Source organism: Rhizopus microsporus (assembly GCF_002708625.1).
Source record: "Rhizopus microsporus ATCC 52813 unplaced genomic scaffold scaffold_13, whole genome shotgun sequence".
NCBI classification, from domain to species: Eukaryota; Fungi; Mucoromycota; class Mucoromycetes; order Mucorales; family Rhizopodaceae; genus Rhizopus; species Rhizopus microsporus.
In genome coordinates this window covers 288,760-313,577 of record NW_019671928.1, presented here as the reverse complement: position 1 = coordinate 313,577, position 24,818 = coordinate 288,760, and the positions used below count along the sequence as shown (strand labels likewise).

At 36.8% G+C, this 24,818-nt stretch overlaps 13 protein-coding genes across 13 annotated transcripts; 5 read left to right on the top strand and 8 right to left on the bottom strand.

Moving 5' to 3' along the window:
* Positions 1–209: 209 nt before the first annotated feature.
* Positions 210–1,710, bottom strand: RHIMIDRAFT_239438 (L domain-like protein; the record flags this gene model as incomplete). The annotated part of the gene is made up of 4 exons (XM_023609175.1): positions 210–827; positions 877–1,199; positions 1,249–1,389; positions 1,440–1,710. 4 exons carry the CDS (start codon positions 1,708–1,710, stop codon positions 210–212), a joined length of 1,353 nt encoding a protein of 450 aa, XP_023464324.1.
* A 32-nt stretch (positions 1,711–1,742) lies between these two features.
* On the bottom strand, positions 1,743–3,656 carry RHIMIDRAFT_32149 (uncharacterized protein). The gene is made up of 2 exons (XM_023615097.1): positions 2,405–3,656; positions 1,743–2,347 (listed from the first exon to the last, which is right to left on the bottom strand). The coding sequence occupies exons 1-2, from the start codon at positions 3,591–3,593 to the stop codon at positions 1,797–1,799; spliced, it is 1,740 nt and encodes a 579-aa protein (XP_023464323.1). The 5' UTR covers positions 3,594–3,656; the 3' UTR covers positions 1,743–1,796.
* Positions 3,657–5,175: 1,519 nt separating this feature from the next.
* On the top strand, positions 5,176–6,209 carry RHIMIDRAFT_293414 (uncharacterized protein). The gene is made up of 2 exons (XM_023613982.1): positions 5,176–5,296; positions 5,345–6,209. The coding sequence occupies exons 1-2, from the start codon at positions 5,212–5,214 to the stop codon at positions 5,992–5,994; spliced, it is 735 nt and encodes a 244-aa protein (XP_023464322.1). The 5' UTR covers positions 5,176–5,211; the 3' UTR covers positions 5,995–6,209.
* A 379-nt stretch (positions 6,210–6,588) lies between these two features.
* Positions 6,589–7,329, bottom strand: RHIMIDRAFT_205079 (DUF962-domain-containing protein; the record flags this gene model as incomplete). Its single annotated transcript, XM_023606802.1, has 4 exons — positions 6,589–6,743; positions 6,808–6,985; positions 7,033–7,166; positions 7,221–7,329. The coding sequence occupies 4 exons, from the start codon at positions 7,327–7,329 to the stop codon at positions 6,589–6,591; spliced, it is 576 nt and encodes a 191-aa protein (XP_023464321.1).
* A 911-nt stretch (positions 7,330–8,240) lies between these two features.
* Positions 8,241–9,082, top strand: RHIMIDRAFT_239434 (uncharacterized protein; the record flags this gene model as incomplete). The annotated part of the gene is made up of 4 exons (XM_023609174.1): positions 8,241–8,305; positions 8,355–8,482; positions 8,536–8,824; positions 8,881–9,082. The coding sequence occupies 4 exons, from the start codon at positions 8,241–8,243 to the stop codon at positions 9,080–9,082; spliced, it is 684 nt and encodes a 227-aa protein (XP_023464320.1).
* A 121-nt stretch (positions 9,083–9,203) lies between these two features.
* On the bottom strand, positions 9,204–10,230 carry RHIMIDRAFT_205274 (uncharacterized protein; the record flags this gene model as incomplete). Its single annotated transcript, XM_023606817.1, has 3 exons — positions 9,204–9,756; positions 9,827–9,924; positions 9,979–10,230. The coding sequence occupies 3 exons, from the start codon at positions 10,228–10,230 to the stop codon at positions 9,204–9,206; spliced, it is 903 nt and encodes a 300-aa protein (XP_023464319.1).
* A 1,040-nt stretch (positions 10,231–11,270) lies between these two features.
* On the bottom strand, positions 11,271–11,712 carry RHIMIDRAFT_32092 (uncharacterized protein). Its single transcript, XM_023615096.1, has one exon. The coding sequence runs from the start codon at positions 11,530–11,532 to the stop codon at positions 11,305–11,307; it is 228 nt and encodes a 75-aa protein (XP_023464318.1). The 5' UTR covers positions 11,533–11,712; the 3' UTR covers positions 11,271–11,304.
* Positions 11,713–12,410: 698 nt separating this feature from the next.
* On the bottom strand, positions 12,411–13,557 carry RHIMIDRAFT_285495 (homoserine kinase; the record flags this gene model as incomplete). The annotated part of the gene is made up of 3 exons (XM_023613286.1): positions 12,411–12,644; positions 12,694–12,813; positions 12,868–13,557. 3 exons carry the CDS (start codon positions 13,555–13,557, stop codon positions 12,411–12,413), a joined length of 1,044 nt encoding a protein of 347 aa, XP_023464317.1.
* A 1,796-nt stretch (positions 13,558–15,353) lies between these two features.
* On the top strand, positions 15,354–16,016 carry RHIMIDRAFT_259309 (uncharacterized protein). The gene is made up of 2 exons (XM_023611397.1): positions 15,354–15,426; positions 15,483–16,016. Exons 1-2 carry the CDS (start codon positions 15,375–15,377, stop codon positions 15,716–15,718), a joined length of 288 nt encoding a protein of 95 aa, XP_023464316.1. The 5' UTR covers positions 15,354–15,374; the 3' UTR covers positions 15,719–16,016.
* Positions 16,017–18,693: 2,677 nt separating this feature from the next.
* RHIMIDRAFT_293409 (uncharacterized protein) lies at positions 18,694–19,160 on the top strand (the record flags this gene model as incomplete). The annotated part of the gene is made up of 1 exon (XM_023613981.1): positions 18,694–19,160. The coding sequence occupies one exon, from the start codon at positions 18,694–18,696 to the stop codon at positions 19,138–19,140; it is 447 nt and encodes a 148-aa protein (XP_023464315.1). The 3' UTR covers positions 19,141–19,160.
* Positions 19,161–19,309: 149 nt separating this feature from the next.
* RHIMIDRAFT_259308 (uncharacterized protein) lies at positions 19,310–19,748 on the bottom strand (the record flags this gene model as incomplete). The annotated part of the gene is made up of 1 exon (XM_023611396.1): positions 19,310–19,748. One exon carries the CDS (start codon positions 19,743–19,745, stop codon positions 19,458–19,460), a length of 288 nt encoding a protein of 95 aa, XP_023464314.1. The 3' UTR covers positions 19,310–19,457.
* Positions 19,749–20,677: 929 nt separating this feature from the next.
* Positions 20,678–21,976, bottom strand: RHIMIDRAFT_259307 (endo-beta-D-1,4-glucanase). The gene has a single exon (XM_023611395.1). It carries the CDS (start codon positions 21,846–21,848, stop codon positions 20,850–20,852), a length of 999 nt encoding a protein of 332 aa, XP_023464313.1. The 5' UTR covers positions 21,849–21,976; the 3' UTR covers positions 20,678–20,849.
* Positions 21,977–23,643: 1,667 nt separating this feature from the next.
* Positions 23,644–24,182, top strand: RHIMIDRAFT_293406 (uncharacterized protein; the record flags this gene model as incomplete). Its single annotated transcript, XM_023613980.1, has 2 exons — positions 23,644–23,671; positions 23,745–24,182. 2 exons carry the CDS (start codon positions 23,644–23,646, stop codon positions 24,086–24,088), a joined length of 372 nt encoding a protein of 123 aa, XP_023464312.1. The 3' UTR covers positions 24,089–24,182.
* Between the last annotated feature and the right edge of the window lie 636 nt (positions 24,183–24,818).

The window sequence follows — 24,818 nt, the reverse complement described above, 5'->3', positions numbered from 1 at the left end:
TTTCTCTTCACTTTTTCTTTCTTTCTTTTCTGCCTCTTTTTTGTAAAAATGCAATAATACCAAATATACTGATTGCTTCAAGATATATAAATAACAAAGCAATAAAACCATGTATTTTGCTACAAGAATAGGATAGGGGGCCGTGGATTTATTCAAGGCAAAAACTTTGCTACACACACATACATACAGCTTTTTATTGTTACAGATATTTAATCCCAACCACCAACATCTAAACCGGTGCCCGAACTTTGTTCTGCAGTACTACTCTTCTCTTCTGTCTCCAGTGCAGCAACGATATCTTTATTCTCCTTCTTCTTCTTCTTTGTCTTGTCAACAATACCCACTACACCCGTTTGTACCTTGCTTATTGGAGTCTCTACAACTGGCATCTTTTCTTCAACCTTGGCTTCATCCTTCTTCTTTTCGTCTTTCTTCTTGTCTTCCTCTCTTGTCTTTTCTTTACTCGTTTCTTTTACCTTTTGTACAGTCTTAGCCGTCTCTTGTTTCTTCTTTATCTTCTTTTCATCTTTAGGTGGTACATCTGTCTCCATAAAGAATGGATCTTCTGTCGTCTTCTTCTTCTTGGCTGCAGGCAACGCTTCTTCTTCATTCATTGGCTTAGATCTCTTAGCTACCTTCTTGATCTTTTCTATGTCTTCGCCTCGTACTTTCTTTTCCTTCTTTTCCTTTTGTGCTTTTATTCTTTTCAGTCTTTGCTTCTTTTCAACCAAATTTTTATTTTCCATTTGTTTCTTCTTTCGTTCTAAATACTTGGGATCAAATCGTTCACCATCGAGAATACGTAAGGAAGGAACAAGATCAAGGACCTAATTGGGTATGAGAAAATGATTGAAAGAGGCCATTATCTTGTTTTACCTTTTCAAAGTAATCCTTCTTGTTAGCAATTGGGTTTCCCTTCAAATTGAGATTGTGTAGCTTTGTAAGTGAACCTAAAGCAGCAATGGCTGTCCATTCTGCGATTTGATTATTACCAAAATCAAGGATTTCTAGTGAAGTACAGTTTCTTAATGTTTCGGGTATATGCGAGATATGATTGTCATTCAGTCGAAGTTCTTTCAAGGCGGTATTGGAAGATAGGTCGGGTACGTCGCTCAACTTGTTATGTGCAGCAGATAGTTTGGTTAGCTTTAAAAGACTGGATAATTTGGGAATTGTATCCAATTGATTATGAGAAATAACTTGTGTGATATTAGTCTATCTTTCAATTATAAAAAAGATCAAACTTACCAAGTGTATTAAGATCTAATAGTGGTTCAATGTTTTCAATTTCCAATAGTTGATTATCATTCAGAATCAACGCCTTTAGCTGTTTTAATTTTCTCAAGTGAGGGCTCATATGAACAAGTTCATTATGGCTCAAGTTCAACACTGGATATTTAATGAGTCATATGGAATAAGTAATTATATGTCTTTCTTACCATTCAATCTTTTAAAGTGCTGAAAGCCTGTAAAATCTTTAAATTGATTATATGAAAGGTTTAACAGTGTCAACTCTTCTAGATTCCTTAAACCAGTCAAAGATCGCTCATCGGTCAATTGGTTATTAGATAGATTAACTTTTCGAAGTTGCTTGCAAGATGATAGATCTTCAACAGTATCAATTTCCTTTTTCGATGCATTAAGTTCCTTTAGTTCTCCAAGTGAACGATCTGGATAGATCTCTGAAATGGCCTTGATTGTCAACTTCATTTAAAAAAAATGTTTCTGGAAAGAAAAAGAAAATTTTCTCTCTTTTTCCAATACCGCGCGTGTTTCTTTTTATTATTATTTATTTATCAGAATCCTTTTCTAACCTTGGTAGTAATATTATTTTGTCTGTACATGAGATCATCCAGTCTATAGTCATCCAACATGACACCAACACGACTTTCAACAGAGACGACAATGGATCCACCTAAAGCCTTCTTGATTGCTTCAAATCCCAATTTCTTTGTCATGACAGGTATCTTTTCTGATTCAACTACGACGCCTTGACAGGCTGGATGACACAGAGGGCCAGGTAGTACCATCGGCCCTTCCTTCCAACCTTGGCTCTTGTCTTCAAAATCAGCTGCTACACTTCCGATATCATAGATCTCATAGGATGCAAGGGCATGTATGTTGTTGATCGTCATGGTTATGCCTGGAAATGGATTACTTAGGCTCATTACAATAGTGGATGAAAGTATGTTCATCTGACAATCGATCAACAGTGGATCCTTATCAAAGGGTGGAACAGGTATATGAAATACTAGACTACGGATCAGCGATCTGATAAACTTGGAACGAGTCGCGTTTGGATGATCTCCAGAAATAGTGAGATTTACATTCGACTGTTTACCAATACCTACACAAAACAGCCAACATATGAGCTTCCTATCTAGATTTTATATTTTTTCCTTACCTGTCGAAATATAACGACCGATAAAGTCATTAGCATAGGTGTTGTTTGCTTCTAACCATGCCGAGACTTTCAGATCACTTGCTTCTCCAGCCTTCAAGTTTAATAAACGTACAGTTGCATTACCCACGGGGTGACCTTCAAAGAGCAAAATCATGTTGATATCACCCAAGTTAACAGCTGCATTAGAAGGGTTATGGATCTTGAGCGTTGTACTGATTTCAAGTGCATCCTGATATCCACGGACAAGAGAGACAGACGTCACCTCTGGATTCTTCAATCCTTGCATGCCTTGAATATCAAGGCTTCCCTGAAACTGAAGGTTTTGAACAGTAAGATGACCAAAGGCACTCTCCACTTGTGCATCAGAACTACCTTGCATGTACACCCTTCCGTTCTTTTCATGAAACACGCGATTCAAAAACTCTTCAAAGTCTTTTTGCCCGCCTGGCAAGACCTTGAAAGGCGCCTTTTCCATTTTCGAGGTCACCATGAGCTTATGATCGTTTATCCTTTGTGTCTGAGCCGGGCATGGCTCATTTGGTTTGACGACGGCAAAGGGATGAAGTGATTCCTGATTGAGGTAGAGATAGACGGTTGGAAGAATCTTTTGTACATCAAGATCAAATTCGATTTCCTTGGGCTGTTTCAGGTACGCAACAGCATCTGCTGAAATGAGAGGATCTCCCAGAGAAGAAAAGTCAATCTTGATATTAGATAGCTCCAATTTTTGAATCAAGTCTGTCTCGCTTGCCCCTGGAAACGGTACTTGAATAGTAATCGCTTCAAGAGCCTCACGAAGCCAACCGGGAGTGTGGGTGGGTCGGTTTGGATCAGGTCCAAAGGAACTGCCGCGGACATGAACCAGGCTGCTTTCACCGTGTAGGTATTGGGTGAGGAAAGAGGACATGATACTTTCGGCATCAGAGGTGATAGGAAGTGTACGGCCAGTGACATTAAAGTAGTTCATTTGATTGCCTATCAAGTTTGCATTGACAGCCCGCACAATGGCAATTTGAGTATCTTTTTCTGGACCAGGAAGGTAGATGCCAAAATCAATGTCTCCCAAGCGAAGGCTAAGGACATTTGAAGGGTTGTACAAACCTACTGTGCCTGAAATAGCCACACCTCCTAAAGGATGAGCGCTGGGAAATGATAGGGACTGCATCTCTGTCTTTGTTAATCCATCCATGCCTATTATTATTATTGTTATTAGTTGCTAAGTGGTTTATATATATATATATATATTTGTATCAACCCATACCTTCCAAGTCGATATCCTTATTGAGATCTACACTCGAATGCCAAGGCACCCAGCCGATACTTACGGATAAAGGACCTTGTATATGCCAGGTGACGATTCTAGCCTGCACGGCCTGCTTACAGAACGTCATGAAGGCATGATTATCTTGAATTATAAATCGAGTAATAAAATCAAATTCCGTTACAGCCGACGTCGCATTGAGTGACAAGGCTGGTAAATCGATCATGCCCATCGTTTGATCTGAATGTATCACCTCCAGTTGACTGGGACTGATATCCACTGTACCAAGCAATGTGGTGAACCTTTTTGACCATGCATAAAGTGATGGATCTAGCTGTATTTGACCTGATACATGCATCGACATGGTGTTTTCTTGAGTTACATTGATGATCGAAGCGGTCTGAAACTTGAATTGGACGCTCTCTTTCACAGTTCGCTCAGCAAATGAAGGAATGAACCATAGTATAAAGAAGATGAGGATAGTTATTAAGGTGGTGATAAATATGATGATATATGTACACAGCTCTTTATTCTGGGAGGTATCTTCGTCAAAAACAGTGGATTCTTCTATTGTGCCGTATGTCTCCTGCTCTTCTGGTTGTTCATGATCATAAGATGACGCTCTGTCTTTTCTTATTAAAGATGTATCTTCCGTTGGTACATATTTAGATGAAGAAGGTTCACCTACACTGGTGTGATTATTATACATGATAAGTAAAAAAAAAAAAAAAAAGAGAAAGAAACAAAACAAAAAAAGCTGTTCAGATGACCCAGCAGTGGGCATTGATATAATTTAAACTCAGCTTGTAGTGTTCATCGTTACTCTCGGGTGTGGTGTCGCATAAGAGACCTGAAAAAAATTGCTCTTACCGCAAGATTCATACCCTGCGCTTTCATATACAAGAAGTAATGTAGTGCATAAGATATGATATACTATACCCGCATCGAATAATGTAGCAGTGTTGTAAAAGTAAAGGATATGATATATACCAAAACCAAAGTCGCAAAACTTGATTTCTATTTTATGCATTTAAAAGTGTCCATTGGTAGCTTGGATAACTTCAACCTTGAATTATATATAAACCTTTCCTGCCTAAGACTGTTGAGTAGTATCTCTTATTATCAATAAACCGGTTGTTTATTATCGCCTGGCGCATTCACAGCGAGCTTGACGTTAGAGTAAGTTTCGAGCACTCTAAATTTGCACTTTTCTTTTGCTTAACCTATTAGTATGCATATGCCTTCCAGATTATTATCCTTCGCTAATACAAAAGACAATTTGATTTAAGAACAATAATAATTTTATGAGTTCCTGGAATAATGAACCATGATCATTTACTAATATAAATGAAGCTCACCATTGCTTACGACACGTTGTAAATATGAAAGCTGACACCTCAGCATGAACCTTTTTATTCAGTGACTGCCTCATTTTTGTGGTGATTTAAAGTTGCTCCGTGTTCATGCTTTAATAAAAACACTCCTTATTTTTAAGCATATCTAATTCACCATTCTTTTCTTTTTTCTTTTTACATATTTTTTCATCATGAGTGAAATTTCTTCATCAATTAGAATATATACGTCAAACAATGCTTTAATAAACAGACGCGTGGATATGTTTGATCAGCAAGGTAAGCTTATTGTTTATAGAGAATGGAGTAAGCTTACATTGTCAACAGATGATACACATCTATATTCAGCTCATTGGTTCTTTAAGAATTCAAAACTTACAGAACTTCAAGATCATGAAATATGGGGTGCCTTGAACAAACGGTCTCTACAAGAGTTGAACCATTCAAGACAATCTTCTCTTGACGATCCATTTGGACGCTCTATTTTGAATATCAGAAAAAGACATGCAACAGTAGCTTGTGATGATCAATACCACGCTTATAACAACAGCAACAACAATAACAACGAAGTGCATAATGACCACTTTTATTGGAATCAGCTTTTATCCTCTACATGCGAAACACAATTCTGGCATCACCTGGCTAGTTTTATAAAATACTGTATGAAGAGTGAATATCATCAGCCCCAGTACTTTAAATCAGTTCTTTCCTGTATAGGTCATCGCCTTCGACTCTCTGGGTCAGATCTTCATGTCGTCGCATATCAATGTCAAAATTTGGATATGCAAGGAATGTTGATTAAGGATTATACAATCAGAGCCATGCGTATAACAACTCAGTATCATGATCCTATTGCAACTATTCAGTCTTGTGGATACCCCGTTAGTATGGAACAAAACTTGATTTGGCTTTCCGAAGCTGGTGTCACGGATCAGGTTCGAAAGATATTTGCTCACTATTTTCCTAAATGTTCATAAGCTGTATATTTTCATTGGAAGAAGTGGTATATATATTTAATTATGATATTTACTTCAATTGTGTGTATATTTTATATATAAAAGAAAATCGATAGATAGTACTTTTAAGCCTGCATAAAGCATCGACAAAGCGTGTGACAGATATGATTATTTTACAAAGGGCATATTTTGAGTCTTGCCTTCCTAATCTATTTATTCATTCTTTTTCAAAGAGGGTATATGAATTGATCCTAGTAGTAAAATAAATACACCTAGTATAACTGAATATCAAAATGACAATAGATTGAAGAATGTCTAAGTGCAGGGAATAATAAAAAAGCTACTGAAATGCTTTGTTTTTTTCTTCCTCTTTGAGCATAACCTTCACTAGATATATTTTTATTATTGTCTATAACTTTTAATTAAAGCAAAAGATCTATATGCTAACTTTCCAAAATAATGCAAGCCATGTGTTCAGGTACAAACATATAGCATGATTCAAAGCGATAATATCATTTATACAATCGTAACTGCTAATAATGCTTAATAATAATAATGATAAATTATGCGCTTTATTAAAAAATAACGATAAATGGCTCATGATAAAATACACAATCATTTTCTGCTGGGAATATCACGACGCTTTTGGCGAGCACGGAATGTGGCAATATCCTTATTGACTTCATACATCACCTCTTTATATAACTTGGGTCGATATCCCAACATGAAAAGTATTTCAAAGAATACAAAATAAGGTGCAGACACAAAAGCTATGACCAAAAAAAAAAAAAGTTTGCATGACAGAAACAAAAAAAAACGTGATGTCTAGTTTACCTTGCACAACATTATCCAAGAATTTTGGACTTCTTTTCTCAGCGAGTCCATGACCAAGTAATTGAAATATCCATGAGATTACGTGAATAACAATGGCTACCTTGTTTGCATTTGGATTGGCCTTGTAGTAATTTATAGCCGAATGGCACATATATAAAAGAATAGGAGTATAAAGAGTCTATCATGATAAATAACATATATTTAATGCATATAAGATTAACTTACTGCTGCAATAGGATCCAGAATTACATAGTACACTATATAGGATGCAATGAAAAAGAATGCGAAATTGGGTTCAAATACATTAAAAATAGGGTTTGTCTTTATGAGTGGTCCTGTATTTGAGAAAATGACGAGCGCTAGAGGAGGGGTTGTTAAATCGCGTGTGTGTGTACATCAATAGTTCATACCACTCCAGAGAATAGTGGGCACAAAGACCATATGTATGGCCACATTTACCTTGTTATTATGATGTGCTCCATACACTATGAGTTGCTTCTTTAAACTAAAGATATCAGACATTTTAGTATAAGAAAAAAAAAAAAAAAAAAAAGAAGGGAGAGGGTTAGAATTATAAGGGTAATTTCTGAACGTGACGTCGGTGGTTTAATTCTGCTCTGTTTCCATGGTGATTGCACAATGCATTGAGACACCAAAAAGGATCAATTTGATTACATAATCAATTTTTATAACAATCATACCATTATCAATTGATCTTTAAAAGTCTGCTTTACATAAAATCAGCTCCTTTATTAGTACAATATTTTCAGAAATTGTTTGATAAAAAATTGCACACTTTGAATACCGCAAAAAAAAGGTAGGAGCATAAATTGTCTTATTAAAAGGAAGAGAACAAAAAATCCTGTATGTTTAGACTGTTAAAATCTATTCAGGACTAAGTATCCCATATTTTGCTTATGATAAAACACCAAGAGACGCTCAAGGCTTGTTCTGATGCTCCATAGAATGTACTCTTGGCTGTAACAAAAAACAGAGGACTTAAATGTTGAACATTTCAAAACGGCTGAATCTACTAGTACTATGTCTGTGCACTGCTGCTACTAATCATTGGTGATTTTCAAGCAATATTGATATATATATATATATATATAATACTTTCATGATGGTAAGTTTACTTTGCCCCATTACACTCTAATTGATAAAGATAGTATGCTCTTACCACTCATTAAATAAAAAGAGAAGGCAAGTATAAGGATTATTGCTTATGTCGTCATTCATATTATTTATGCTTATATTGTTATTGTATATATGCTGTTCACAAGTTGATATCCAGTTGAAAGCAACCTTTAAATAGATGCTCTTTTCCTCTGCCTTTGTCATGCCTTGCATTGTTTTAAAGAGCAGAATGTGACACACGAAATTACCCTTATTAAAAATGCCTTTGTGTGAAATTTATCTTTACTGCATTCAAAATGTCTAGTGCACGTACATTCTTGACCACTGGTAAAAAAATCGTTGCTATTGGAAGGAACTTTAGGTAAGTTGTAGTGCCTTGTCTGTTTCTCGTGTATTGAATCATGCTCAAGTGAACATGCAAAAGAATTGGGTAATGCTGTTCCTACATCACCATTCTTCTTTTTGAAGCCTACATCTTCCTATTTGGCTAATGGAGGTACTATTGAGATCCCCAAAGGCTGTGAAGTACATCATGAAGGTAATAACAGGAGAAGAAAAAAAAAGAAAAAGATCATAACCTCCTTTTCAAAGTTGAACTGGCCGTGGTTATTGGTAAGGAAGCACGCGACTGCCCTGCATCTCAAGCTATGGAACATGTTGCAGGATATGCATTAGCTATCGATTGTACAGCTAGAAATCTTCAAAATGAGGCCAAGAAGAAAGGATTACCTTGGAGCACAGCAAAAGGGTTCGATACTTTTTCACCCATCAGTGAATTTGTTTCTAAAGAGCAAATTCCTGATGCACATAATGTCGATCTTTGGCTCAAGGTTAATGACAAGTTCCGTCAACAAGGAAATACAAAGGATATGATATTTAGGTAAATGACTAGTGAAATCATACTAGTACCATAGGGCTCACATAAATTCTATTCAGTGTTCCCAAACTGATTGAATATGTATCATCCATCATGAAGCTCGAAGTTGGAGATGTCATCTTAACAGGAACACCATCAGGCGTAGGTCCTATCCAATCTGGTGATTTAGTAACGGCTGGTATGAAAGCAGGCACAGCAAACGAAGATGTCGTACAAATACGATTTGATGTTGCAGATAGACAAGGTCTATTTAAAGCCTAAGAAAAGAAAAAAATAAAATAAACGTGCGGTCTTTTTTATTAATGTTGATATAATTCAATGATATCCAATCATTTGGAGCATGCGTGTTACAAGAGTTCATCAGACGCATTGACTGGGGAGCTCAGAATCTATTTGTGCTTGTATTGGGATGATGTAGACTAAGAGAAGAAGGGTTTTTATGACTTGTAGATAATGCTTGAGACTTTAGATAGTCGGGCGTAGTCAAGAACAGGACACTGGCTCGACTGTCATTCATGTTGGCCCTTGAATCATCATCTTGATATGAGTCGTTGTCATCATCCAACATTGCATATTTGGCAAACTCTTCGTTATCTTCAAAGAATTTAGCAATCTTTGCATGTTCTTTCTTGGACTGATAGCGATGCAAGATCCAAAGTAAACCAAGAACAAGGATGACAAATACGAATACGGACGTACCAAGGACACCCCAGAGCCAAGGTTTGATGACATGGAATACGTCTGGCCCCTGGATACAGACACCGTTATTTGAACATGAACCAGACAGACACTCACGGTCTTGATCGCAAGGCGAGCTGAGTGGTTTAGACATGACACAGACAGAATTCAGGCAGTAAGTACCATCTGTACAGTTATCTCGGATAATCGTCTGTTGAATGAGGTTTTCATCTGCATCTTGTGAGTAGTAGACTGTACTAAATATAGAAATGAAAACAGTGTTAGATAAGTATAAGGAGGATGAAGAGGAGTATTAGATGAACATACGTATCTGCACCACAATTGCCACCTAAGGGCGCTCCCTTGATGAAACATGTTGAATTAAGACAAATAGCATTTGATCCTGAACATTCATCATCTCTTTGCTATGTTTGAGCATTTGTTAGTTACAAGACAGCTATTGATGATTTGGTATTTACTAAATCACATTGAGCCCCAACTGGAAGAAGAGGAAGACATTTTGAGTTGTTGTCTGGACAGTAACTTGTATTGTTGCATCTCACTGGAATAGATCTAAATTTTGTATCCCAACTAAAACAATAATGGGTAAGCGACTGATGTCCCCTTCTAAAGTTCTTACTCTTTGATATAATCTGAGTTACTGCATCCTTTATAGTTGCATGTGTTGGTAGATGGATCACAGAATAAATAAACACTACCACAGGAATCATTATATTCAAATGTTCCTGGTCTACATCAAGGTGAATACATGATGTACCTTTTCATGATAATATATTTTTACTTGTAAAGAGGATGAGGATCGCATTTTTGGCCTAGTTGAAGCGCATTGACTGCTGACAGAGACAGGGTCAACAGTGACAGATGAAGGATTTTCATTATTTATGATAGAAAAAAGAGTGAATAAATTATTTTTAAACAGTTTATTTTTATTTTTGTAAAATGGTATATTCAAGTACCGCCAGTTGGCGTGTACTTTTGAGATAAAAATACACTCTTTCCGAAAAGTAAATTCATCCAATGGCGAGAGCAAAATTCATGTTGTACAAAAAATAACTTCGCCCTGGTGGAATATCAATTCACCTGAAGGCAAGAATACAATTCATGCAATGCAAATTGGTCTCTGTTAAAGGCTTTGAACTGATTTTCATAGAAAGACAAGTTTATTATAATCTCTTGCATGCTGGGATAGTCTCTACAAAATTATTTGTCAATTTTTATTTCAGAATTCGTATTGTTTACCTACTTGCCTTAAAAGTTTTTTCAAGTCCAACATGTTGGTTATGAATCCCACGTAATCTATCGTCACCACATAAACTTTATCACTGCCCTCAATAAAAGTTAAAAAGTCTATTAAAAGAATCATTGCTTTTTCAAAATTGGATTAATCATGTAATTATTTAGTTTTTTACCTTGAATATTTCCATTAACTTGATAAAGTATCTTGATTATTTGAATCTCGTCTATAAGAAGCTTGTTTTACGCTGCTACAAGATCAAACGAAAGCTTTTTCTACAAGCGACTTTTGAAGTAAAATATTGACTATTCTTTGTAATAAAGCTGCTCGATTGTTACTTGGTGGCTTTAATTTTCTACAATATCCAATAATATGGTATTCACCATTTTTCAATTGGTTTACGTAGGCATGGCATCTTGGTATTATTTTTACAAGATCAACTACAAAACTGGACTCAGTTTTTTTTTTTTTTTTTTTTTTTTTTTTTTTTCATCTTCTATCCAAAATATTTGAATGACGCTTCTTAACTTTTCATTTCCTATGTTTACCTTTACAACTTTATGACTAAGGCGCAGGCTTGTTCCAACTGCTTGATATGTATGACGTAAATCACTACCATGGTATCGGCAAAGCTATGCTGATGTTTCTTGCCTTGGAGAACATGATCTTTGGCTAACCCGTATAGCATTTTAGTACCTGCGTTCACAGCACAAGTATGTTCAAGCAGGATGGATTGTCGCTTAATAAAGAACTGCGCCAGCACGAGTAGGTGTTCCATGGAGGTTTCATCAGAGGAGTCCAACGTGTGTTTTGCGATCACAAAACAATCCTTGGTGTGATACCGTCAGAAACATAAGAATATGACAAGATGGAATAAGCCTTTTATGAAAAGAGAAAAGAAAGAGATTCATGGCAAAAAAGAAATTGATCTTTATATGCAAGAATAAATGTTGCCAACTAACTACATCCAGTGAATTATATTAATATGGCTGTTGTTGTGGGCTTAATACGAGGTATTATGCTAATACCAAGTAAAAAAGATGAATTTGGCTTGTGTACGAAATACATTTGACGACAGAGGATGTAATGTTCTTCGATATATACGTAAAAACACGACACTTGGTCCAAAAATAATGAGCGCTACACGCATTTAACCATGGTTTGTCTGATGATGGTTTGAATTATTCCAGTAGGCTGCTGGGGCAAATATTGTCGGTAGCGAATATAAGAGCAATTGGTTTACGGCCGAATGCGCCGTTAATATGGATGCAGTAGTGGATAACTCATTGCATGAATGATTCCCTCACTATTCGCTGCACTTCAATAAAAAATGGTGGTAATGTCTTGTTGATTGAAAGACGCGGGATGTATACTGTAAGACTATAAAGCATTATGATGATTTATATTAAACACGTCAGAGCCCAATATTTCAAGACGGAACTGCTCCTCATCAACAATACAGTACATTGGTTCAGGTCGGTCATACTTGTCGACGATAGAACCTTTTTCCGTTTTCAAACAAGAATTGTATGTTCATAACATATAATTTCTGATGTAGTTGTGAAGAAGAAATAAAACAAAAACGAGCATTTGTTGTGCCTTCAGGTGAATTGATCTTCTACCAGGGCAAGTTTATTTTTCGTATTTTTATCTCTTTTATGATTCAATATCTGAACATGTAGAACCATCAGTAACAACATCTAAAACTTTATAAATACATTCAAAATCTCCATGCTTTTTGAATACATCAATCGCTGCCTTTGCAATATCATCAAAGTTTTTGGTGGCTAAGGCAAGAATGGTGGGCCCAGCTCCGGAAAGACAAATACCCAATAGGCCATCGTGCTTTTCTGGTGTGATACAAGACAAAACTTCAGGAAGTCCGGGAATCTATAACAGATCAATCTCTTTCTTCTTCTTTTTCTTTTTTTTAACTTACAAGAGTCTTTCGGTAGGGTTGATGAATTTTATCTTGCATTGCATTATAAATCAAATCAGCATCGGGTGGCGATTGTCCCAAAGCAGTAGTCAACACAGCCAACCGCTGGAAATTGAAAACCTATATACTTTCATTTAATTTCTCTTCAGCTCATGCAACATTCTCTGACTTTACCACATCTTTTCTCTCATAGTGTGAAGGGAGCACGGCTCTTGCTTTAGCTGTAGCTACCTCAAACTGAGGTACAATAGCAATACACTTGATTTCCTTGGCCCAGTTCAGTCTGACATAATGTCCGATACCTACAGGAGGCTGAGGTACCTGTTGTGAAAGGGCAATGTTGAGTAGTGACTCGGAGGCAGGTACACCTTGCATAGCGCTAGGATCCAGCTCTCTCAGATAAGAAGCAACAAATCCGCCCATCAAGGCAGCAGCCACATTATCTGGATGACGTTCGATCATCAAACAGTAATCCAGTAATCGATCTCTTGATAATCCCAATTGACCCAAGGCATTACCAAGCAAGACTCCACCGACAACAGCTGCACCGGATGAACCTAATCCACGACCAAGAGGAATAGGATTGTCGACATGGATCTTGAGAGGTTTAGGTAACTGAGAAATGCCATTTGCAGAGAGGACGTAGAGAGCGGTTTTGGTGATCAAGTTTTGCTCTGGAGTAAGTGGAACATCCTTAGATCCTTCTCCACTATAGGTCATTTCAAAATCTTTGTCAGCTTCCTTCAATATCTCAACATCCATGGTCAAATAAAGGGAAAGAGAGATACCCAAGACATCGAACCCAGGCCCAATGTTGGCAGTAGAGCAAGGTGAACGAATACGAAACTTTCTTGGTGTATTCATCTCTCTAATATTGTGTGTCTATAATGATTTCTATAAAGGAACAATAGCAAAAAAAAAAAAAAGAGAGAGAGAAAGGGAAAACTGTTTATGATGTTTTTAATTGTCACAGGACTGCTTTCTTCCCAGTGAGTATTTCTTGCTCATTGGATTGTACTTCACTTTTCGGTGCCAATTGGCTATATTTTTAAATCTCAACTTGCCCACGGTCTTTTATCTTACCAGTTTTTCTAGTATTTTGATTTAGTTTGATCTTTTGATAAGGGACTATACGCTGTTTATTACAGTTTTCACACTTTAAATTCGGACAATATTAGCTTTTTTTTTTTTGGATGAATCAAAATTGATTTTCAGATACAAAAGATCATTAGCTTTCAGATATGCCAAATGACCAAGTGATGTTCTTTACCTGTAAGCATCCTTAAGTTCGCTCACCGGAATGAAGAGCAAGCGCGTTCAATATGGCGCTTTATTACTGAGAAGGGCGTTGGAAATGGCAGGTCGCTCCTCTCTAAGCCAAATTTGCTCTGCAATGTAGAGCATATTCTTGGCAGCCATGACGTTCCTATTCCAGAATATATTACAATTGTTGCAAATCAGTACATGTATCCTCGGCCCTATGATTTCGGAGCTTCATTTCTTTACAATTAGGACAGACCTTTTTTGCAGAGGGATATTTAGATGTATTAATAAGGGTTTACTTGTATTAAAGTAGCTTACGAATGAGGTTCGGAATTCATTTATATAAAGATCTAATACCTCTCCAAGATTTTCTCTTCTTTTCAAATTCTTATAAATGATGTCAAACACAAACATGTTGTCCTCTGTACTTCGCATAGCTGCTACCCTTTACACCATCACCGAAAGCCATCAAAGGCATCTTTGTAGTGTCTCCTTGGTGTACACTACGCGCACGAGGAAATCCACGAGAGGGTTAATGACACAAACACTACCTGTGATGTCGTCAACAAATCTTTTCAGCGTGTAGCATCACGTTAAGCTTGTTCAGAAATAAACATCTTTTTATGTTTCTTGATGTAGGATAAGAATTTATCTTTTAAGAAAGAGATAAAGTGTGCTTATGTTCTTCTTGTCTGGCGAAGACTGAAGGAAACGCCTACCCAGGAGAAGTGGTTTCCTTAGGGAAGACAGTCGTGTCTCAAGCTGAGCTAACTCAGAAATCTTTTGTTGTTTTTACTAAACAAGTTCCCTACGAATCCTCGAATTTCTGCAAGGTGTGCTGACTCTTAGCCGATCATTTGTCTCATTCTTTCTAAGATTGATAGTAGAAGACACAACCTGTGATGCTTACGGAACATTAAATAGCATGTGACGAGCCAATCTCCGGTCAGCCAGACAAGACGCCAACGAATACAGCGACTACGTTCTTGGTGTGGTATGGGTATTCATAAACTGGATCAATGGAAAATATGGAACGACAAAATGAGGAGAAAATTTGATATATAACCATGTATTCGTTATCGTAAATCTTGCTGTTTTGAATAGTCATGTTTGATGGAGCGAAAGTCATGAATAGTTAGGTCGTCATAAAGAATAGGCAGTCGGTGCCAAAGGGGCAGTTTTAGAGAGAGAGGTTAGACCACTGACATCCTTTAATGCGGTATACGTCGGAACCTGAATAAGACGTAAACAATGATTGGAGAGAGATGAATTAAAACTTGGTTGGTGTTTGTCTGTGTGGCATCCTATTCTATTTAAAGTAATGCTACTAAACTTTAATTCAATTGAGTACAAATAAATAAATGCTCGATCCTTCTTTATTTTATTTTCTTTTCTTTTTCATTTTAATACACTTTAATATGAGTCCTGTTTATCATACATCGTTTAATAATAACTATTATTATGATGCAGGTAAGAGAAATAGATAGTATATATATATATATATGATACTGAGTGTCCTCCCTTAGTGAGACTAGGGCAAATAGAAGTACAACATGAACTGGCTCGTAACTTTTATGATGATGATGAATTCTGTCCTATACTCGAGTACACTACTTTGGATGATCGGGATCGTATCTATCAGCGGCTGACACCTTCTCCTCGAACATCCCCTCGCACTTCTCCTACCATTAAAAACTCAAAAAGAGTGATACCCATCATCAACCCTTCCAACATGACTCCCATTTCTATTCAGCCAAAATAATTTGTATAATACACATTCCCATTTCATATTGTAAATAATAAAAAGTAGTAGAATAAAGTCTCTTTAGTATTACTGATACAAAATATCCATGTTCTACCTTACTTTCACCGAGTTTACTTTTATTTTCTTGGTTTTTGTGTACTGTTTTGTGATAGTTTTGGGGTTAAACAAATATCTTCATTTGTAAAATAATTTAAGGACCGACATGAGGCGCATGATAGCTAAAAAAAGCATTTCTTCAACCAGTTCAATCAAAATAATAAAATTAGTTATGGTAATAAATAAACAATTAAAGGTAAAATCAAAATAAATCCTAACTTAGGTGCATGGAGAATAGCACTTAATAAACTGATACCCACAGTGTAGATACCAAATGGGAAGCCATGTCATTATATATTCGTTCATAAAGAACTGTGCATATAGTAGGCCAATCAAGTTGAGATGCTAGAAAAGAAAACGTGATCGACAAGACGATATAATGGGAAACATGAGAAAGCCTTCGGCCATTTAAGGTAGTTGTAAACAAGAAATAGCGTTGACTCTTGCACGTCGGTCTAGTGTCAGGGACAAAAGGGTTTAAGTTAACGTTTTCATAGCTATCCAAAATTCAATCCGACGCAATATTTTTACTTTATCGAAGTATTGGTAACCAAAAGAATGATATCGACACAGGGCAAAAGCTAGTAAAAGAAAGAAACCTTGGAGTTAAGGCCAGAGCGACGTCCAGGGAATTTACTCACAAACTAAAGATATATTTATTAGGCGATTGGAATTGAGAGGAGCAAGTGTTCTACAATGCAGACTTGGATAGCTGGTACTATTGAGAGTTGCTGTCCGAGCATTCTACAATAGGAGCAAGCTGAGCTTGATGAATACATTCTTATACTGTATGTTGACCAGCTAAGGTATATTCGTATTAATACGGAAAACCCCTTTTAAATGATAAACACAATTTTCTGTAATTCTTTACTCCAGAAGAGACCAAGCCCTCCAATTTGCTTGTTCCGAGCCACTACTGCAACAAAATACTGAAATCTGCTATATCACGAACTTTTGAACTTTTGCACTGAGATTGGTATCTGTAATTGAGCGTAGCATATATTGGAAGCACCCTTACATTCATTTTATTCCATAGTTTACTAATATGAAAAGTCATGTAAATGGTGGCCCTATGGCATTTATTCTTACTTCAAAAAGGAATAAGAAGTAGTAGTAAATTTACCACTATGCTTTTATTGCAGTTGTGGTAGTAAACGCGTTAATTGAGGTTCGTACATATCAGCGTACTTTTACATCCTACTATATCTTTACGCTAATCCTAAAGAGTATTACTATTCTTTCTTCGACCTATAGTCATAGTTATATATAATGTTAATATGAAAGGTGCATTCATTAGAACGATACAACTTGTTTACAGGTGAACGCACCATATGCGAACCCAGTCAAGGCACTCTTGGACCCTTGCCTTGATACCCATGTGTCTATAGCTTGTAAATGAGTCTTTTGTTTTTAAAAATGATGAACTGTATTTACTGCTCACAGGCAGAAAGATGTCGTTCAAATATAGCAAGACCCTCAGGTATATGCAGTAGTCTATCCATCAATCTCTCCAGAATAGTTGAAGAATTCTCTCCCAAGTTTAGTTTCCTATGCTGTTTGTTGAGAACAAGAAATATAACCCCTTTTCATGCTTTTTAAAACACTATCGGATTCCTGTCATACTGTAACATTCATGTCTACATTCAGAGCTTCTTTGAATATCAATTTGGAGAAATCTAATCTTGAATTGGTCGGTATAGATCGTATTAAACAACCATTAGCGTTCTGGATTATCATCATGTATAGCAATGAGCCTGTTGCTGTGCTGTTTCGATAAAGCATATGATTGTCAATATAACCATCAACAAACTGAAAACTTGTGCGTTTTCTAATAATGCATAGTCCATACGCTGAAGATGAGCATGCTTATCAGCGAGACGACTCTGCCCATCTTTGTAGAAAAGTTGGTCGTTCTGTGGTTTCTAATGCATGTAACATTGGCCATACTTATTTGGCACATTTGTCAGTTCTCTTGTGTGTAATTCGCATTTAATACCTTGCACAATGTTAGACAGTCTTTCTCGACCCGACCGTAGATCCATAACAAAAGATGTATTTAATTGATGACAGCAAACAAAATCAAGACATGTTTCTCAGAAAAATAGCTTCGCATCATAAAAAGCTCGTAACCAAAAACAAGTGGCCATAATTTTCGGTACAAACCGACCTTTACTGCTTAAAGCATAACGATGTACACAAAGCGCAGTTGAGCTATATCGTTAAAATATGAACAAACTGCGCAAGTACAGGAGTTTATAAACAGAAATACATCTCATTGATGATGTACACATTAATATCATTGGATTATTATACTCTGCAACCCCAAAAAGGTAAAGATAGGCGCTATTCTGCCGTAATACAGACATAATAGCAGTACGTTTCTAGACCATATACACTAAATTATTCACAGTATATCTATATTGAAATAAAAGGACTTCATGATCTTGTAATCGCATTCTTTTGCCTCAATTCTATCAACAGTACGTTAATCAGTCAGTTTCATGTTACCCAAAAGATTCTGCATATTATACACTCTTTCATATGCTCCCAGAGTGTACAGAACGTGTTTTACAACAAATGATGCTTGATATAGGAGCATTACTCTTATCAAACAAAGCAATCCAGCCAAGAAAAGATAAGACTTAGTAATTGGTGCTATAAGCTGCCATATGTGTTTTACTAAATCAGACATCAGCGCAGTAATGGCTTGCACCTGTGTGACATTTCAGATGAAGATGTACGATCTAGTGTACCGTTACATATCATACCTTACCTTATGATAGGCGATCATGTCAGGAAGAAAATTATATAAATATGTGTGCATATAATATTCAATTCAAATATATTTCTCAAGAAAATCACATATTATATCTGTAATGGTCTCTGCAAATTATATCCTCAGTCTTTTGGTATTAGCTCCTCTTTTGGTACAAGCTCAACCTACAAAAACAAGTAGCGCGCCTTTAGCTAAACGGTCGCCTTACGATTGCTTCGACAGTGGCCACTGGGGCTATATTCGTGACGTATTGAGTGCCTGTAGTCAAGCTACTGTCGATTTATCAAACCAGTTAGTCGGCAGGAGCTACGCCGCACAAAGAACCTATGGTCCTTTTAACACTGGAAGTGGAAGAAGAGCTGTAGTCAGTGTCAAAGTGGCAAATGATTTTGGAAGGACATACGAGACCGTTCATGGCACCGACATCAACTTTGCCTGTAACGAAATAGTTCAAAGATGTGCTGGTGATAACAGAGATACTCGCGGTGGATGGTCTATCCAAGGTCCCTTTAAGATTACCGTTGATGTAAACGCATGTGGCTGCTAATCTATCTGAATTGTTCCCTGCTCGATAAATAAATATCTATAACTCAAATTTTTATTTGCTTTTTTTTTGCTTCCATTAAAGTTTATGTAACAATTTATACATTAGCAAAAACTGAAGAGTTTCTATTAACTCATACTGTAGTATATGCTTCAAGTGCAGAAAAGAAAACCAAATAAATGCTTGTGTATATACTTTTTGACACTTTCTTGGCTTATGGCATTTACTACTGCCAGATTATAAGATACAAAAAGACAACCACACATTGTTTCGGAAAGAAAGGCCTGTATTTTAATGCTAAAAAGAGTAATATGTACATTTCACTTCAATAAAATATAATCGTCGTCATCGTCGCCGTCATCGTCGCCGTCATCGTCGTCTTGCTTTAAACAACAAGTCCAGCAGTGGCCAAATTGTTTTTTCTCCCAGCCTTTGTGACACTTGATTTCTTCAGGACCGCAAATACGCAAGCAGATTGGGGGTCCACCAGCCGTTAAGTCAGAGTGGCATTTACGAGATGGGTAGTAGTCCATTAAGCGATAACCTTCAACAGTGGATTTGACCATAAGAGAGCCAAAAGCAAAGATAACAGCAGAGATAACCTTCATGTTTTTCAACTCGTGTATGATGGAGTAAAGAAAGCTGATGAGAATAGATCGTAATCCTTATTTATACTTGAAAAAGCGCCGGCGTATTTATCTGAAACCTGCTTAGGGCGATTAATCAAGGGCTTTCACCTTGGCCTTGCATATAATCATGAAGCATAGCATTACTTATCCGCATGGAAATGTATTACATGGATACGATAACCTTAAAGAGAGTCAAAGTATACAACAAACATAAACATTTGTAGCAGCTCACGAAGGATAATAGGCGCGCTAAGAACAGTGCCACTCTATGAAAGGCAGACTATAAATATTATGCAGCCTTAACTACTTGGAGTAGTTAATCAGGGTAAATAACTGTGCCATCTTCAAGGATTACAAAAGAGGAAGCAACAGGGGATATATCCTTGAACGTCAAGTGGTTCATTCTAGGCTAAGCTGGATGATCTATAATAAGCCCAGAATATTCCACTGACATCTCCATGCTCGAGTAGGTCCTTTATCTGAAGCTGCAGAAGGCTGCTTGTTGGTTGGCACCAAATGCCTTCTTTTTACAATGTATTCAATGGTTAGAAACAATGACACGGAATATGAACACAAGTTCCTGCTTTTGTCTTTTTTCTTTTATTTTGTTTGTAAAATCTTTAGCTTGAATTACTTGTAGCCTTTATTATGCTTTCTGAAGCATTTGCATTATATTTTGTCGAACTCTAAGTGATGGTTGGACCATGAGAACGTACAGTATCTCAAGGGGTCTTCGGCTAATAAGCATTTTTACATGGTATTGTAGTTACCTCATATGAGAAAAAAAAATAACTATCATTGTTAAGTGTTGGTCACATAATAGCTTGGATGCGTTAACGGATGTTATGTCAAGTACATGTAAATGGCCTTACAAAAGCGATAGTTTTCTAGACTTGAGTCTGTAATACTATCCCTAATTTTGATGATGGCGAGTTACATTAAAAGAAGAGGTAGGTAAACGAGAGTCCAAAGCGTTAATAAACTTGATGGCGCAACATTTATTCATAACAATAAAGGCTTTTTATTTGATAAAATGAGTCTTTTCATGACAATAGACTGTACACACGCTTTTGAAAAGTTCAGCTATTTTCTTTGGCAGCCAGTTCTTGCAACAAGTTCTTTAGGACAAGTGACTTGCTTATAGGCCAAGGTTGGATTGTTTGCATTTTGGAACCAACCATATCTAAACCTGCAACCTGGTTGAAGTACAGAAGGTAATTGTGAACACTGAGAAACATCAGTAGTACCGCCCCATCTTCTTCCCCAGCCATCAGGTGGAGCATTCCACTGAGATGTACATGCATTGAATTCGCCAACACCTCCACCGGGCATCTGTAAATCGAAATGAGCGCTTTCACTCATGGGATAGGAGCCAGTGTTGGTCACTTGAACAATCATCTTTTTACCAGCAATCGGGGTGTTTGTAAAAGTAAGCTCAAAGCAGGCACAGCATAGATCAGATTCATTTTTACCGCGAATGACGGTTGCAGAGAAACCATAGGCAAGCTTATCGTTGACTACCCAAGGCTGATTGTTATTACACATGTAACTGGTACCACCATTACAAGCGCTTAAAACGTTATTGCCCATAAGAGTCACGCCGTTTTTGGCACAAGAATTTACAGGAGCAGTGACAGGGCCTCTTCCGGGCCAACTGCAGGAAGCCTTACAGCAGTCCCAATATTGAGTCGAGGCTGCGTTCGTGCCAGAAATTCCTCCAGGAATGACAGAATAGTTGCTGCCCTTATTTGAGCTTGTAGTATGCTTAGGCTTTTGACTGGCGGTTGTGGTATGCTTGTGCTTTGTAGTGATTGTTGTAGGCTTCTTTCCATTATTGCTGCTGTTACTTGAACCTGAATCAGGGAGACACTGAGAATACCATGGATTACCAGGCGAGCTAACACAATGGGATCCGGCTTCACAGCATGTAGGACCTTTCCAGTCCTTACCACCACATTGTCCATACATTTTGCTACACTCAGCAGCAACTAATTCTGTGCTTACAGCAAGAGCTAAAATGGCAGAGGAGGCAATAGCAAAGAGCTTCATTGCAAAAAAAGAGAAACAAGTGGTTGATCCCATTATTTAAAAGAAGTGAGTCAGCTATTTATACACTTGAAGTCCATATAGTTTCATGATCAGATCAAAGTAAATATTATGCGATATTACCTCGGGATAGGCACTCATAGTCAAAGAGTATGGCAATAATAAATGATGATGTGTATTACATTGGTGATCACTTCTTAAGAAGTCATAAACGCTTTTAATACAGACCAGAAGTAATATATAATATTATCGCTAGCAATAACATTGTATTTCAGTAATAGCTTCTTTCAAAATCAAGTTATCAGCTACCTCAACGTCGTATATATATAACACTGTGTAATTGATTTAACCAAAGATTAGTGGATTGTACAACTAATAATTGATATTAGTAAATTATGTGCTACTTGTTTCAATTTCTATTAATTTTGAGCATGTAACAGATCAACATTTGAGCAAACCATATACTTGTTTATAGTTATAAGCATATATTTAAGGAAGAGGATTATGTTTGAAGCGTCAAAATTTAAGCACTAAAGTAAACTCTCGATTATGGAATACCTACAGAGAGCACGAATGAAATTCTGTAATCAAGGAAGCTCCGTAATAAAGCTTGTACATCGACAATCCAGGTGAATATCATAGGAAATTTAAAGCAGTGGCTATAAAGTCCTTCGAAAATGGCATTCCGATATTGCGAGTATTCCGTATTGATGTATTCTGTAATCGAGAATCTACTGTATATGGATTTTAAACTCTAGAAATGATATATAGAAAGATTTGACTCTTAGGCGTCTTCTTTTTCTCTTTTTCTTTTGAAATGTGTTTCTAACCATGGAGTAAATGCAGTTACCTTAGGCGGCGTTTGAAAGAGTAATTACTCTGGGAATACCCGCATTTGACTTCAGATCAACCTCTAAATCATGCAAATAACAACAAAACTAAGCAGATCCACTACTACCTCTTTCAGAAACGGCACTCTATCATCAGAATGGATGATATTACTATAAAGTTTCAAAATAGACTTGAAAAGGTGATATTTGCCAATGACCTTGGATAGATTTGTTCAGCTTTCGATGTCAAAGAAAAGAAAAAGTCGATAAACCGGATCAAGACCTTAACATATTTCAAATGAGCCACATTCAGCAAAGATATTTAAGAAAAGACGTCTAGCATAAAAGCCTCACTATGAATCAATAATAGCAGTAATAAAAGTGCCAGTTTCACTCCAAAAAACAAATTTACTAAAGATAAGTACAAGACAATGATAAGGTTACTCAACGAAACATACTGTAATCTGTAGCGCATGCGATCATGCTCACATAAATACTCTTAAAAGGTTTTGCACATATTGTATTTCTTAAGCTTGATGATTGTTTCAATAGAGAATCAATTCAATAAAATAAGCAATGTACGTTTTGCACATTGTCATTTAGTAAAAAGAAAAAAGCAGAGGATGGTGAAGTCTATTTCCGCATATGCAAAAAATAAGTGAAGGGTCTATTCGAGCATGGAGATGTCAGTGGAATATTCTGGGCTTATTATAGATCATCCAGCTTAGCCTAGAATGAACCACTTGACGTTCAAGGATATATCCCCTGTTGCTTCCTCTTTTGTAATCCTTGAAGATGGCACAGTTATTTACCCTGATTAACTACTCCAAGTAGTTAAGGCTGCATAATATTTATAGTCTGCCTTTCATAGAGTGGCACTGTTCTTAGCGCGCCTATTATCCTTCGTGAGCTGCTACAAATGTTTATGTTTGTTGTATACTTTGACTCTCTTTAAGGTTATCGTATCCATGTAATACATTTCCATGCGGATAAGTAATGCTATGCTTCATGATTATATGCAAGGCCAAGGTGAAAGCCCTTGATTAATCGCCCTAAGCAGGTTTCAGATAAATACGCCGGCGCTTTTTCAAGTATAAATAAGGATTACGATCTATTCTCATCAGCTTTCTTTACTCCATCATACACGAGTTGAAAAACATGAAGGTTATCTCTGCTGTTATCTTTGCTTTTGGCTCTCTTATGGTCAAATCCACTGTTGAAGGTTATCGCTTAATGGACTACTACCCATCTCGTAAATGCCACTCTGACTTAACGGCTGGTGGACCCCCAATCTGCTTGCGTATTTGCGGTCCTGAAGAAATCAAGTGTCACAAAGGCTGGGAGAAAAAACAATTTGGCCACTGCTGGACTTGTTGTTTAAAGCAAGACGACGATGACGGCGACGATGACGGCGACGATGACGACGATTATATTTTATTGAAGTGAAATGTACATATTACTCTTTTTAGCATTAAAATACAGGCCTTTCTTTCCGAAACAATGTGTGGTTGTCTTTTTGTATCTTATAATCTGGCAGTAGACAAAGAGACATCATCTACTTTTAAAAGATGAAGTCCTCTACTTTCACGCTTTTCTATGGTTGTCAAGCTGGAGGAGACGTCATATAAAAGCCAAGAAACTGTCAGAAAAATACATAGGCTCAAAGAAGGATTTGGACTAAGCGTTTGTAGCAAATTTTACTGAGGACATTTCGAAACTTCAAAGCGACCCTGAGTTTAAGTATTTTTTTTTAATGACATTTTAATCATAGACATATGCCTGATTTGTCAAGGTTATGCATCGACTGTTGCTTTCTATTGGATAATACTTATTCTCATTCGTTTTACCATTTGCATATTGCGCCTTTTTTACCAAACAAGTAGCATCGTCTACCACCTGTTGTATGCAAACGAATTGCGTCAAAGTCAAAGCTATCGTCTTCTCCTTTGTCAGTCGAGATAGATTAAAAACTACAAGTACATACTCCTTAAACCTTCGTTAATAAATGGTGCTTGTGATATCGGGTCAGCAATTATAAGGCTGAGCACATTAGATCGTCTTGAAGTGTCTGTAACATCATTGTTTACTGCAGGTAAAAAGAAAATAAAAAACATACCAGACAGCATCCAAAGAAAAGTATTATTAACAATACCTTGGCTATATAGATCAGCTTTTT